This window comes from Artemia sp. Qi Xiang Cuo, chromosome 13 (assembly GCF_049724085.1).
Source record: "Artemia sp. Qi Xiang Cuo chromosome 13, ASM4972408v1, whole genome shotgun sequence".
NCBI classification, from domain to species: Eukaryota; Metazoa; Arthropoda; class Branchiopoda; order Anostraca; family Artemiidae; genus Artemia; species Artemia sp. Qi Xiang Cuo.
Genome location: NC_142806.1, coordinates 29,335,146 through 29,350,243, shown reverse-complemented (window position 1 = coordinate 29,350,243; position 15,098 = coordinate 29,335,146). Strand labels below are relative to the sequence as shown.

The following is a 15,098-nucleotide window of genomic DNA, read 5'->3' as shown; positions in this document are numbered from 1 at the left end:
GCACACTATCTTTGTCGAACATCTTACCAGACCCCAATATGAACATCAAAAAAGGCGAGATCTATGCTTTGGAGGATGGACTATGCGCCACCGGGTACGGTCAGTAGCAAATTATTCCTCTGAATTCAAATCGTTTAGAAACAGATAATAAAGGTAAGATATAACCTCCAACAAAAACAAAAGCATACAACCAATGTACTTACCCCCACAAAGACTCCGTGGCCTGTAAAGGAATTGGCAAGGTATTGTCATAATTGAAGACAATGCTCTGGCTACGGATATCTGATCCCTTGTTCTTTACAGCTCAATGCTGTTTCTAAGTTTCTTAAATCCACTCTCGTATATTATCTACTGATTTTATACGAGTAGAGTCGAGCCGAGTACTTACACATCATGAAGAATAAAAGAATACATTTAAACCAAAGTTTTACTTACAGCAACAAATAAGTGAAACGAAATTTACCAAAAAGATTAAAAGGCACTTTCTGCTGGTTTTGAATATCCCGCTATAAACATCGAAGGAATTTAAAATAAAAACAGATTTAATATCTTAGAAGACTTACCTTTCCTAAATTTTTCATCGTCTCACTCAGGGTACTCGGAGAATAAGGAAAATGAGGAGCCAGAACAAATGAATAAGGATTTCTTCTTGACTTTTTCGGCAAATTTTTTGTTTCCTCCAAGTGTGACGCAATCCAAGAAAACCGAAATTCAGTCTAAAAACAAAAATGAAAGATAGGGTATATAAAGTAATTTTGGTTAATGGTTACTTCTTCTGTATTTTGCGAACTTTTGGCGACCTTTTTTTGTTCTGAATAGCCCCTTCCTAGCTATATTATTTATTAAGGGTTGACTCCCCATTGTAGTATACTACTTTCACACATGAAAATATAATGAGTCAGAGGCTTAAGATATTGTTTGTGCAGGATGTCTATTCTTGTTGATAGGAGCGTATCACAAAGAACGCCATTATGTGACCAAGATCGGCCCAGGCCATCACAAAACTTAAAAATTTTTAGTAGTCTCCAACCTGTACTAGTGGGACCCACTGCTTTTATTGAGGTCTTACAAATTTTAAGTAATATAAATAATATGAAAATTGCGATTTCTATCGTGCGACTAATAAGACAACTATCGTATTGACATTTTGACTGACGAAATAGGCATTGTGAAGTAGAACCCAAACTTGTGCAAACGTGTAGGTGCAACAATCTAGCTTTAACCGTTAAGGTATTTGGTCATAAATGGCCGTAAGCAAATATGGTGCTTACCTGAGGGTAAAACAGCCAACCTTATTCACTATTTGTTGTCAGTCAGAACCTGGCAGGATCAATACAGGATGCTAGGGTATAAAGAAGTGTTATTGTTGATGTTAAAAGTAAAGATTTTAGAACCATTTAGTCCACAGATTTATAGATTGATTCAGCTGATAGAAAAGCTTTAGTGAAGGTCTTATCCTGGCTCTGAAACGTTGGTGCTTCAAAAGAATGATGAAAATTTGTTTCCAAAGAAAGATAAATGTTTTCCAAATGAATTGTACTAAGATAGTGTTAGGTACTCCTTTGATTGACCGTAGATCAAACAGTTAAGCTGTGCAAAAATTTGGTTCTGTCCCACTTTCTTGGGCTACAGCGAAAGAAAGATTAAGGTAGCTAGGCCACGTTTTACGGATGAAGGATGACCGTAATTCGTAAAAAAGAATTTAGAACAAACCAGAACTATACATCAGGAGGTAAAGGGATAGGAGATTGGATGGAGAAGGAGCGTGCACAGCTGTGTTGGCCTAAGGCGGTTTGATGTTACAGTGAGCTGTTAGTAGTTATAGCAGCATATAGAGAGCAACAGATTAAGAGGGAACTAAGGGATGAAATTTTAGTTCAGAATTATCCAAGGAGAGACCCCTTTCATACCCCAGAACAATTTCAGTACAAAATTGTTAAGAAGCGTAAAATCCAATATTAGGACCAAATATTCATTCGTTTTACTTCAGATCGATAATTCCTGGCAAAACTTCTCATCTCTGCTAATAGACTGTGCATCAATACATCTACGTGTACATACAATAAATAGAAGAAATCCCCACTTTACACACCCTACCAGGAAAAGTTGGTATAAATATTGGCATAAAAATGCACACCCCACCCTAAGATCTAAATGTATGCAACTACTAAGGATAGTGCTATTATTCTGTTGCAAGCCTACATTGGGATTATAGTCCAGCTTTTTTGTTCAATTGTTACCAGCAGAAAAAGAAGGGTCCAATGTATTAAGTGACAATAAAATGACTAGAAACTTAATTATATAAGATGAAAGGGATAGAAAAACAGAGGAGAAAGGATAGAAGGATTGAAGAATTTTCATTATTCTTTTTTTTGCTTACTGTAAATTTTATGTAAACTGTGTTCAATTATACTTGCCAGAAATACAGTGCTGGGTTTCAATATGTATTTTGCCTTCGGGTTTCCTTTTAATGCTTAAAATTTCCTATATATTAAACTCGTTTAACTTCACAGTTTATTAATACTACTACTAAAACTCGTTACAACAAAACTGCCAGAGCAGGGGTCCGTTGGTTTGTTTCATTTTCGTGCGAGCATTTTCGGCCTTTTTATTTTCACTTTCAACACTGTTAAAGCTTAGGTACAATTATTCATAGTTCCTCACTAGATACAAACAGTGAATAAATTGTCGAATCTATTGATTGTATTCCAGCCCAGTGCGTGGCCAGTTATTCGGGTTTGGGACGCGGGTCAGTAGTGTGACTCTGTAAGCTTAGCCAGAGTCGACCCAGCTCTAAATGGGTACCTGGAGAAATCTCGGGAAGGTAAGCAGGAAGGGTGTGCGAAAGCACAGAATGCCTGGCCCCCAGCCCCCCATTGCACTTCCTGGCTGAAGGGCCATAAAACGGAGATCAGCACCGCCGGTTTGGACCTTAAGGGTTTAGTGCCGTCATACTTACTACTTACAGCCCAGTGTGTATTGTATTCCAGTAACACGAGCATGACAATAAAGAATAGTAGAGAGGGGTCAGGAGGTACAAACGGGACTCCTTATATGGGCATAGAATACTGACGGGACTCCAAATAAGGGCATAGCCTCCCTAGGGAGAATGATTACGTAATGGGGTCAATGACCTCTTTTTCCAAGGTCGATTTATTTGATGTTTCTATGTGTAATAACTCCGGGGCGAAGGTTGCACATGCGCATTGAATTCTAACGGGAAACAGTGTTATTGATCTAGGACTCGAGGGGGAAGTGAATTTCCGAGAAATTGATTGCGTAACCTAACCTAACCTCATGAGCTCGTGATGGGACTCCATATATGGGCATAGAATACTGTAGGGAGTCCATATATGGGGAGAGAATACTGACGGGACTCCTTATATGGGCATAGAATACTGACGTGACTCCATATATGGGCATAGAATACTGACGGGACTCCATATATGGGCAGAGAATACTGACGGGACTCCATATATGGGCAAAGACTACTGACGGGGCTCCATATATGGGCATAGAATACTGACGGGACTCCATTTATGGGCATAGAATACTGACGGGACTCCATATATGGGCATAGAATACTGACGGGACTCCATATATGGACATAGAATACTGACCCTACACCATATATGGGCATAGACTCCGAACCCCACACCCTATATGGGCATAGCCTCCCTGGGGAGACCACGTGGTTAATGGGGTCAATGACCTAAATTTCCAAGGTCGATTTTGTTGTTGTTGTAAGTCCATGCTCTCAGCGAATGTTATGAGTTTCCCGGAATTTGGAACACCTGTGCTGTCGACCTCAATTCATCTATCGTGAATCAATTATTCCCCTTAGAAACAACAAATTAATTCCCCTTTCTTGACAGATCAATCAACCAATGACATCATCTGTCAGACTTTAAAAATTTTCGCATAGAAACGATTCTCCAGGAATAGATCCAAGTCATTAATGTCTTTGCCTCGGAAACAACTCTTTTGGTCGAACTCCAAAGGATATTAATAGCCAAAGGCCATGGAAACAATTCTCCAAGAAACATCTTAGCGATGAATTGTTTTAGCGCGGGAATCAGGTTTCTTATTAATTTGAAATGCATTAGCGCAGAGATGCCAAAAACAAAAGGAACACGCTGAATTACGTTTAGGGATTATTTGGGCGAAACTGTTTTAGACAGGTTATGGAACTATTTCGGCGAAACAGTTAGAGACATTTTAAAAGATGATTTTTGAAGAGATTTTAGAAGAGAATTTAATGGTGAAACTATGTGGTCGTTATAATACACAAGTTTCATTTGAACAGTGTTGTGAGGTCCTCTAACCCAACCCCAAAGGGTTCCAATCCTCCTACCCCAACCCCGAAGAAAGCCCCCGGTCCTCAAAGGCCCCCCCAGCGCCCAAAGGGCCAACGGCGCCCCCAAAGGCCCACCCACACCCCCCAAGCCCAACCCCGCGCCCCCCAAAGGTCCATCGAGCTCCCAAAGAACCAACGGGGTCCCAAAGGCCCTCCACCGGTCCCCAAATGTCCCCCAGGCCCCCAACTGCCCCCCGGACCCCCAAAGGCCCTCCCTGTGCCCCAAAGACCCTCCCTGTGCCCCCAAGGCCCTCCACCGGTCCCAAAATGTCCCCCAGGCCCCCAAAGGCCCTCCCTGTGCCCAAAAGGCCCTCCCTGTGCCCCAAAGGCCCTCCCCCGGCCCCCAAAGGTCCCCCGGCCCAGAGAAGCGCCGCCGGGATAACACACACACACACACACACACATACACACATACACACACACATACACACACACACACAGACACACACACATACACACACACATACACACAAACACACACACACATACATACACACACACACACACATACACACACACACACATATACACACACACACATACACACATACACACACATAAACACACACACAAACACACACACACACAAACACACATACACACACACACACACAAACACACACACACCCACACACACACACACACGCACACACATAGGTGAGTGTTGTCTGAAACCTATGATTTGGGATATGTAATTTGCTATGTCTGACTTTTCATAACCGGATTTCTTAGTATTTCGTAGGTGTGTGGAGTCTGAAACCTATGATTTGGGATGTGTGGGTTGCTATTTTTTTACTTTTCTGAGCAGGATTTCTTAGCCAATCATAGGTGTGTGTTGACTGAAAACAATGATTTGGGATGGTTAATTTGCTATTTTTGACCTTTCTGAGCTAGATTTCTTAGCCTTTCATAGATGTGTCCTTTCAGAAAATTATGATTTGGGAGGTATAGTTTGCTTTTTGGACTTTTCAGAGCTAGGATTCTTAGTCAATCATAGGTGTTTGTTGTCTGAAACTTCGAGTTTGGGATGAGTAGTTGGCTATTTCAGACTTTTCTGAGCTAAGGTTTCTTAGTATTTCGTAGGTGAATGCTGTCTGAAACTTATGATTTGGGATATGTAAATTACTATTTCGGGCTTTTCTGAGTTAGATTTCTTAGTCTTTCATAGGCACGTGATGTCTGAAACCTATGATTTGGGCTATGTAATTTCCTTTTCTGACTTTTCATAACCGGATTTCTTAGTCTTTCGTAGGTGTGTGGTGTCTGAAACCTATGATTTGGGATGTGTGGGTTGCTATTTTTTGACTTTTCTGAGCAGGATTTCTTAGCCATTCGTAAGTGTGTGTTGACTGAAACCTATGATTTGGGATGGTTAATTTGCTATTTTTGACTTTTCTGAGCTAGATTTCTTAGCCTTTCATAGGTGTGTCCTTTCAGAAAATTATGATTTGGGAGGTATAGTTTGCTTTTTGGACTTTTCATAGCTAGGATTCTTAGTCACTCATAGGTGTTTGTTGTCTGAAACTTCGAGTTTGGGATGAGTAGTTGGCTATTTCAGACTTTTCTGAGCTAAGGTCTCTTAGTATTTTGTAGGTGAATGCTGTCTGAAACTTATGATTTGGGATATGTAAATTACTATTTCGGGCTTTTCTGAGTTGGATTTCTTAGTCTTTCATAGGTGTGTGATGTCTGAAACCTATGACTTGGGATGTGTAGTTTGCTATTTTCGACTTTTCTGAGCTAGGTTTCTTAGCCTTTCATAGGTATGTTTTTTCAGAAAATTATGATTTGGGATGTGTAGTTTGCTATTTCAGGCTTTTCTGAGCTAAGGTTTTCTAGTATTTCTTAGGTGAATGTTGTCTGAAACCTATAGTTTGGGATGATTAGTTTGCTATTTTTGACTTTTCTGAGCTAGGTTTCTTAGTCTTTCGTTGGTGTGAGTTGACTGAAACCTATGATTTGGGATACGTAGTTTGCTATTTTTGACTTTTCTGAGCTGGATTTATTAGCCTTTCCTAGGTGTGTGTTGACTGAAACCTATGATTGGGATGAGTGGTTTGCTATTTTTGTCTTTTCTGAGCTAGATTTCTTAGCCTTCATAGGTGTGTGTTGTCTGAAACTTATGATTTGGGATGTGTAGTTTGCTATTTGAACTTTTCAGAGCTATGATTCTTAGTCCGTCATAGGCGTTTGTTGTCTGAAAATTCTAGTTTGGGATGAGTAGTTTAGATATTTCAGTCTTTTCTGAGCTAAGGTTTCTTAGTCTTTCATAGGTGACTGATGTCTGAAACCAATGAGTTGGGATATGTAAATTACTATTTCGGGCTTTTCTGAGTGGGATTTCTTAGTCTTTCATAGGTGTGTGTTGTCTGAAACCTATGATTTGGGATGGGTGGATTGCTACTTTTGACTTTTCTGAGCTGAATTTCTTAGCCTTTCATAGGTGTTTGTTGTCTGAAACCTATAGTTTGGGATGACTAGTTTGCTATTTTTGACTTTTCTGAGCTAGGTTTCTTAGCCGTTCTTAGGTGAGTGTTGACTGAAACCTAGGATTTGGGATATGTAAATTACTATTTCGGGCTTTTCTAAGCTAGATTTCTTAGTCTTTCATAGGTATGTGTTGTCTGAAACCTATGATTTGGGATGTGTGGGTTGCTATTTTTTGACTTTTCCGAGCTGGATTTCTTAGCCGTTCATAGGTGAGTGCTGTCTGAAACTTGTGATTTGAGATGGTTAATTTGCTATTTCCGGCTTTTATTAGCTAGGTTTCATAGCCTTTCATAGGTGTGTGTTGTCAGAAAATTACGATTTGGGATGTGTAGTTTGCTATTTGAACTTTTCAGAGCTAGGATTCTTAGTCCATCATTGGTGTTTGTTGTCTAAAACCAATAGTTTGGGATGACTAGTTTGCTATTTCAGGCTTGTTCATTTTGAATTTCTGTCATGAAATGCAAGAGTTGGAAAATTAGGGACTTAGTCCACCAGCTCAGTATTAGGGTCCCAGTCCACCAGCCTGAACGGTGGAAATTCACTAGCTCAGAATTGGGGTCTTAGTCCACCAGCCTGAATGGTGGAAATCCACTAGCTCAATATTGAGGCCTCAGTCCACCAGCCTGAATGGAGGAAATTCACTAGCTCAGAATTAGGGTCTTAGTCCACCAGCCAGAATGGTGGAAATTCACTAGCTCAGAATTGGGGTCTTAGTCCACCAGCCTGAATGGTTGAAATTCACATTAGACGACACAAAAACTTACACACACACAAAAACTTACACACACGCACAAAAACTTACACACACACACAAAAACTTACACACACACACACTTGAAAACTGACACACACACACACAAAAACTAACACACACACTACGAAACTAACACACACAAACACACAAAAACATACACACACACACACACACAAACTAACACATGCACACGAAAACTTACATGCACACAAAAACTTACATGCACACAAAAACTTACACACACACACACACACACACAAACTTACACACACACACACAAACTAAAACACACACACTCACAAGAAAAATGACACACACACAAAAACTTAAACAAACACACACACTCACACAAACACTTACAAATGAACACAAAAAAAAACTCACACACACATGCGCAAAAACATACACACACACACACACACACACACAAACTAACAAAAACAAACAAACAAAAACTAACACAAACACACAAAAACATAAAAACACAAAAACTAACACACACACACACACACACACAAAAACTTACACATTCACGCGAAAACTTACATCCACACAAAAACTTACATTCACACAAAAACTTACACACACACAAAAACTAACACACACAAACACACGAAAACTCACACACACACACGCCAAAACTTACACACACACAAAAACTTACACACACACACACACACACACACACACACACAAAACAAACACAAGAAAACAAAAAAAATCACACACACAAACGCACAAAAACAAACACACACACACACAAACACAAAACAAACACACACACACACAAAAACAAAAACACACACGCCCAAACAAACACACACACAAAAAGTTACACATGCACACTAAAACTTACACACACACACACTAAAACTTACACACACATGTCAAAACTTACACACACACACACACACACAAAATAACAAACACACACACACAAACTAACACACACATTCACAAACACACACAAAAACTTACACATTCACACGAAAACTTAAATTCACACAAAAACTTAAATGCACACAAAAAATTAAACACAAACACACACACAAAACTTACACACACACACACACACACACGAAAACTCACACACACACACGCCAAAACTTACACACACACAAAAACTTACACACACACACACACACACACAAAAACTTACAAAAGAACACAAAAAAAACTCACACACACACGCACAAAAACTTACACACACACACACACACAAACTTACACACACACACATGAAAACTTACACACACACACCAAAACTTACACACACAAAAAAAAAAACACACACACACACACACACAAACAAACAAACACAAACAAACAAAAAAAAACACACACACAAACACACACACACACACACACACAAACTTACACAAACACACAAAAAATTATATCCACACGCAAAAGCTTAGACACACAAAAACTTACACACACACACACAAAAACAAACACACACACACACAAACTAACAACCACACACAAACATAAAACCAAACACAAACATACACACACACACAAAAACATACACACAAGCACACAAACAAACACACACACACAAACAAACATACACACACACACACGAAAACTTACACACACACGCCAAAACTTGCACACACACACAAAACTACATACACACACACACACACACACACAAAAAAACTTACACATGCACACGAAAACTTACATGCACACAAAAACTTATACACACACACACGACAACTTACACACACACGTCAAAACTTACACACACAAGAGCTTAGACACACAAAAACTACACACACACACACACACAAAAACTTACACCCACACGCAAAACTTACACACACACACACACAAAAACTTACACACACAAAAACTTACACACACACACACACACACACACACAAACTTACACCCACACGCAAAAACTAACACACACACACACAAAAACTAACACACACACACGAAAACATACGTACACACAAAAACTTACACACACACAGAAACTTACACACACACAAAAACTTACACCCACGCACAAAAACTGACACACACACACACACGAAAACTTCTGCACACACACGAAAACTACCATATCACAGTTACATTGTCTTAATTTTTCAAATTTCATTTTGAATTTCTATCGTGAAATGCAAGAGTTGGAATATTTCAGTAGTGACTTGCTGTACTTTACCTTCTCACAGTTACATTTTCTTGATTTTTCGAAGTTCATTTTGAATTTCTGTCATGAAAAGCAAGAGTTGGAAAATTGGGGTCTTAGTCCACCAGCTCAGTATTGGGGACCCGGTCCACCAGCCTGAACGGTGGAAATTCACTAGCTCAGAATTGGGGTCATAGTCCACCAGCCTGAATGGTGGAAATCCACGAGCTCAATATTGTGGTCTCAGTCCACCAGCCTGAATGGTGGAAATTCACTAGCTCAGAATTAGGGTCATAGTCCACCAGCCTGAATGGTGGAAATTCACTAGCTCAGAATTGGGGTCTTAGTCCACCAGCCTGAATGGTTGAAATTCACATTAGACGAGGTTACGTGCGCGCACACACACAGAGAGAGAAGACTAACACACAGGGACAACACACACACAAAGAGACGACACCTAACCTTTTCCGGCGAGTATGGTTAGGTTAGGTTAGGCTAGATTAAGTTAGGTTAGGTTAGGTTAGGTTAGCCTATGTACGCTTCACTTAGGTTAGCTTAGGTTAGGTGAGAGACAGGCAAAAAGTTAGGTGTATGATTAGGTTAGGTTAGGTTAGGTTAGGTTAAGTTAGGTTAGGCTAGGTTAGCCTACGTACGCACGCGTACGTAGGCTAACCTAGCCTAACCTAACTTAACCTAACCTAACTTAATCTAACCTAACCTAACCTAATCATACACCTAACTTTTTGCCTGTCTCTCACCTAACCTAAGCTAACCTAAGTGAAGCGTACGTGGGCTAACCTAACCTAACTTAACCTAACCTAACTTAATCTAGCCTAACCTAACCTAACCATAGTCGCCGGAAAAGGTTAGGTGTCGTCTCTTTGTGTGTGTGTTGTCCCTGTGTGTTAGTCGTCTCTCTCTGTGTGTGTGTGCGCAAGTAACCTCGTCTAATGTGAATTTCAACCATTCAGGCTGGTGGGCTAAGACCCCAATTCTGAGCTAGTAAATTTCCACCATTCAGGCTGGTGGACTATGACCCTAATTCTGAGCTAGTGGATTTCCACCATTCAGGCTGGTGGATTGAGACCCCAATATTGAGCTAGTGGATTTCCACCATTCAGGCTGGTGGACTATGATCCCAATTCTGAGCTATTGAATTTCCACCGTTCAGGCTGGTGGACTGGGTCCCCAATACTGATCTGGTGGACTAAGACCCCAATTTTCCAACTCTTGCATTTCATGACATAAATTCAAAATGAACTTCTAAAAATCAAGAGAATGTAACTGTGAGAAGGTAAAGAACATCAATTCACTACTTAAATATTCCAAATCGTGAATTTCACTATAGAAATAAAAAAAGAAATTTGAAAAATTAATACAATGTAACTTTGATATGGTAGTTTTCGTGTGTGTGCATAAGTTTTTGTGTGTGTGTGTGTGTAAGTTTTTGTGCGTGTGTGTAAGTTTTTGTGTGTGTGTAAGTTTTTGTGCGTGTGTGTAAGTTTTTGTGTGTGCGTATGTTTTCGTGTGTGTGTGTAAGTTTGTGTTTGTGTGTGTGTGTGTGTGTGTGTGTTAGTTTTGGTGTGTGGGTGTTTGTTTTTGTGTGTGTGTGTGTGTGTGTGTTTGTGTGTGTGTGTTTAAGTTTTTGTGTGTGTGTGTGTGTAAGTTTGTGAGTGTGTGTGTTTGTTTTTGTGTGTGTGTGTGTGTGTCAGTTTTTGTGTGTCTAAGCTTTTGTGTGTGTAAGTTTTGACGTGTGTGTGTGTAAGTTTTCGTGTGTGTGTGTATAAGTTTTTGTGTGCATGTAAGTTTTCGTGTGCATGTGTAAGTTTTTGTGTGTGTGTGTATGTGTGTGTGTGTGTGTAAGTTTTGTGTGTGTGTGCAAGTTTTGGCGTGTGTGTGTAAGTTTTCGTGTGTGTGTGTGTAAGTTTTTGTGTGTGTGTGTGTAAGTTTTTGTGCGTGTGTGTAATTTTTTTTGTGTGTGTGTAATTTTTTGTGTGAATGTTAGTTTTTGTGTGGTTGTAAGTTTTTGCGTGTGGGTGTAAGTTTTTGTGTGTGTGTGTAAGTTTTTGTGTGTCTAAGCTTTTGCGTGTGGATATAATTATTTTGTGTGTTTGTGTAAGTTTGTTTGTGTGTGTGTGTGTGTAAGTATTTGTGTGTGTAAGTTTTTTGTGTGTGTGTGTGTGTAATTGTGTGTGTGTGTGTGTGTGTGTGTGTGTGCGTGCGTTAGTTTTTATGTGTTTAAGTTTTGACTTGTGTGTTTATATTTTCGTGTGTGTGTGTGGAAGGGTTTTGTGTGTGTATGTGTGTTTATTTGTTTTTGATTGTTTGAGTGAGTTTTTTTGTGTTAATTTTTATTATTTTTTAGGCCTGTGTGTGTGTGTGTGTGTAATTTTTTGTGTGTGTGTAAGTTTTGGCGTGTGTGTGTGTGAGTTTTTGTGTGTGTGTGTGTGTGTTTTTGTGTGTGTTTGTGTGTGTGTGTGTATGTAAGTTTTTGTGTGCATGTAAGTTTTAGTATTCATTTGTAAGTTTTTGTGTGTGTGTGTGTGTGTGTGTAAGTTTTTGTGTGTGTGTGTGTGTAATATTTTGTGTGTGTGTGTGTGTGTAATTTTTTAATTGTGTGTGTTAGTTTTCGTGTGTGTGTGTGTAAGTTTTCATGTGCATGTGTAAGTTTTTGTGTGTGTGTAAGTTTTGGCGTGTGTTTGTAAGTTTTCGTGTGTGTGTGTGTAAGTTTTGTGTATGTGTGTGTGTGTGTAAGTTTTTGTGCGTGTGTGTGTGTGAGTTGTTTTTGTGTGTGTCGTGTGTAAGTGTGTGTGTGTGTGTGTTTGTGTGTGTGTGTGTGTGTTTGTGTGTGTGTGTGTGTGTTAGTGTTTTTGTTTGTGTTTGTTTTGGCGTGTGTGTGTGTGAGTTTTCGTGTGTGTGTGTGTGTAAGTTTTGTGTGTGTGTGTGTGTAAGTTTTTGTGTGCATGTAAGTTTTTGTGTGCATGTAAGTTTTCGCGTGCATGTGTAAGTTTTTGTGTGTGTGTGGGTGTGTGCGTGTAAGTTTTTGTGTGTGTAATTTTTGGGGTGTGTGTGTGAGTTTTCGTGTGTGTGTGTGTAAGTTTGTGTGTGTGTGTGTGTGTGTGTGTTAGTTTTTGTGTTTTTGTGTGTGTGTTTTTTTTTTTGTTCATGTGTATGTTTGTGTGTGAGTGTGTGTGTGTGTGTAAGTTTTTGTGTGTGTGTAAGTTTTGGTGTGTGTGTGTGAGTTTTCGTGTTTGTGTGTGTGTGTAAGTTTTGGGTGTGTGTGTGTGTGTGTAAGTTTTTGTGTGCATGTATGTTTTTGTGTGCTTGTAAGTTTTCGTGTGCCTGTGTAAGTTTGTGTGTGTGTGTGTGTGTAAGTTTTTGTGTGTGTGTGTGTGTGTAAGTTTCGTCGTGTGTGTTTTAGTTTTGGTGTGTGTGTGTGTAAGTTTTATTGTGTGTGTGTGTGTAAGTTTTTGTGTGTGTATGTGAGTTTTTGTGAGTGTGTGTAAGTTTTTGTGTGTGTGTAAGTTTTTGTGTCGTCTAATGTGAATTTCAACCATTCAGGCTGGTGGACTAAGACCCCAATTCTGAGCTAGTGAATTTCCACCATTCGGGCTGGTGGACTAAGACCCTAATTCTGAGCTAGTGAATTTCCACCATTCAGGCTGGTGGACTGAGGCCCCCAATATTGAGCTAGTGGATTTCCACCATTCAGGCTGGTGGACTCAGACCCCAATTCTGAGCTAGTGAATTTCCTCCGTTCAGGCTGGTGGACTGGGACCCTAATACTGAGCTGGTGGACTAAGACCCTAATTTTCCAACTCTTGCATTTCATGACAGAAATTCAAAATGAACAAGCCTGAAATAGCAAACTAGTCATCCCAAACTATTGGTTTCAGACAACAAACACCAATGATGGACTAAGAATCCTAGCTCTGAAAAGTTCAAATAGCAAACTACACATCCCAAATCGTAATTTTCTGACAACATACACCTATGAGAGGCTATGAAACCTAGCTAATAAAAGCCGGAAATAGCAAATTAACCATCTCAAATCACAAGTTTCAGACAGCACTCACCTATGAACGGCTAAGAAATCCAGCTCGGAAAAGTCAAAAAATAGCAACCCCCACATCCCAAATCATAGGTTTCAGACAACACATACCTATGAAAGACTAAGAAATCTAGCTTAGAAAAGCCCGAAATAGTAATTTACATATCCCAAATCCTAGGTTTCAGACAACACACACCTAAGAACGGCCAAGAAACCTAGCTCAGAAAAGTCAAAAATAGCAAACTAGTCATCCCAAACTATAGGTTTCAGACAACAAACACCTATGAAAGGCTAAGAAATTCAGCTCAGAAAAGTCAAAAGTAGCAATCCACCCATCCCAAATCATAGGTTTCAGACAACACACACCTAGGAAAGACTAAGATATCCCACTCAGAAAAGCCCGAAATAGTAATTTACATATCCCAAATCATAGGTTTCAGACATCATTCACCTATGAAAGACTAAGAAACCTTAGCTCAGAAAAGCCTGAAATATCGAAACTACTCATCCCAAACTAGAAGTTTCAGACAACAAACGCTTATGACGGTCTAAGAATCATAGCTCTGAAAAGTTCAAATAGCAAACTACACATCCCAAATCATAAGTTTCAGACAACACACACCTATGAACGGCTAAGAAATCTAGCTCAGAAAAGACAAAAATAGCAAACCACTCATCCCAATCATAGGTTTCAGTCAACACACACCTAGTAAAGGCTAATAAATCCAGCACAGAAAAGTCAAAAATAGCAAACTAAGTATCCCAAATCATAGGTTTCAGTCAACACACACCAACGAAAGACTAAGAAACCTAGCTCAGAAAAGTCAAAAATAGAAAACTACTCATCCCAAAATATAGGTTTCAGACAACATTCACCTACGAAATACTAGAAAACCTTAGCTCAGAAAAGCCTGAAATAGCAAACTACACATCCCAAATCATAATTTTCTGACAACACATACCTATGAAAGGCTAAGAAACCTAGCTCAGAAAAGTCGAAAATAGCAAACTACACATCCCAAATCATAGGTTTCAGACATCACACACCTATGAAAGACTAAGAAATCCAACTCAGAAAAGCCCGAAATAGTAATTTACATATCCCAAATCATAAGTTTCAGACAGCATTCACCTACGAAATACTAAGAAACCTTAGCTCAGAAAAGTCTGAAATAGCCAACTACTCATCCCAAACTCGAAGTTTCAGACAACAAACACCTATGAGTGACTAAGAATCCTAGCTATGAAAAGTCCAAAAAGCAAACTATACCTCCCAAATCATAATTTTCTGAAAGGACAC

The 15,098-nt window shown here is 39.5% G+C and overlaps 1 protein-coding gene across 1 annotated transcript in view; it reads right to left on the bottom strand.

Annotated features, from left to right (window-relative positions):
- The window catches only part of Snup (snurportin-1), a 118,809-nt gene that overhangs the window by 18,358 nt on the left and 85,353 nt on the right, over positions 1 to 15,098 (bottom strand). Inside the window, exon 6 of the mRNA XM_089098797.1 lies at positions 564 to 716. Coding sequence (XP_088954923.1) covers positions 564 to 716 — 153 coding nt within the window. The remainder of the gene's footprint in view (positions 1 to 563; positions 717 to 15,098) is intronic.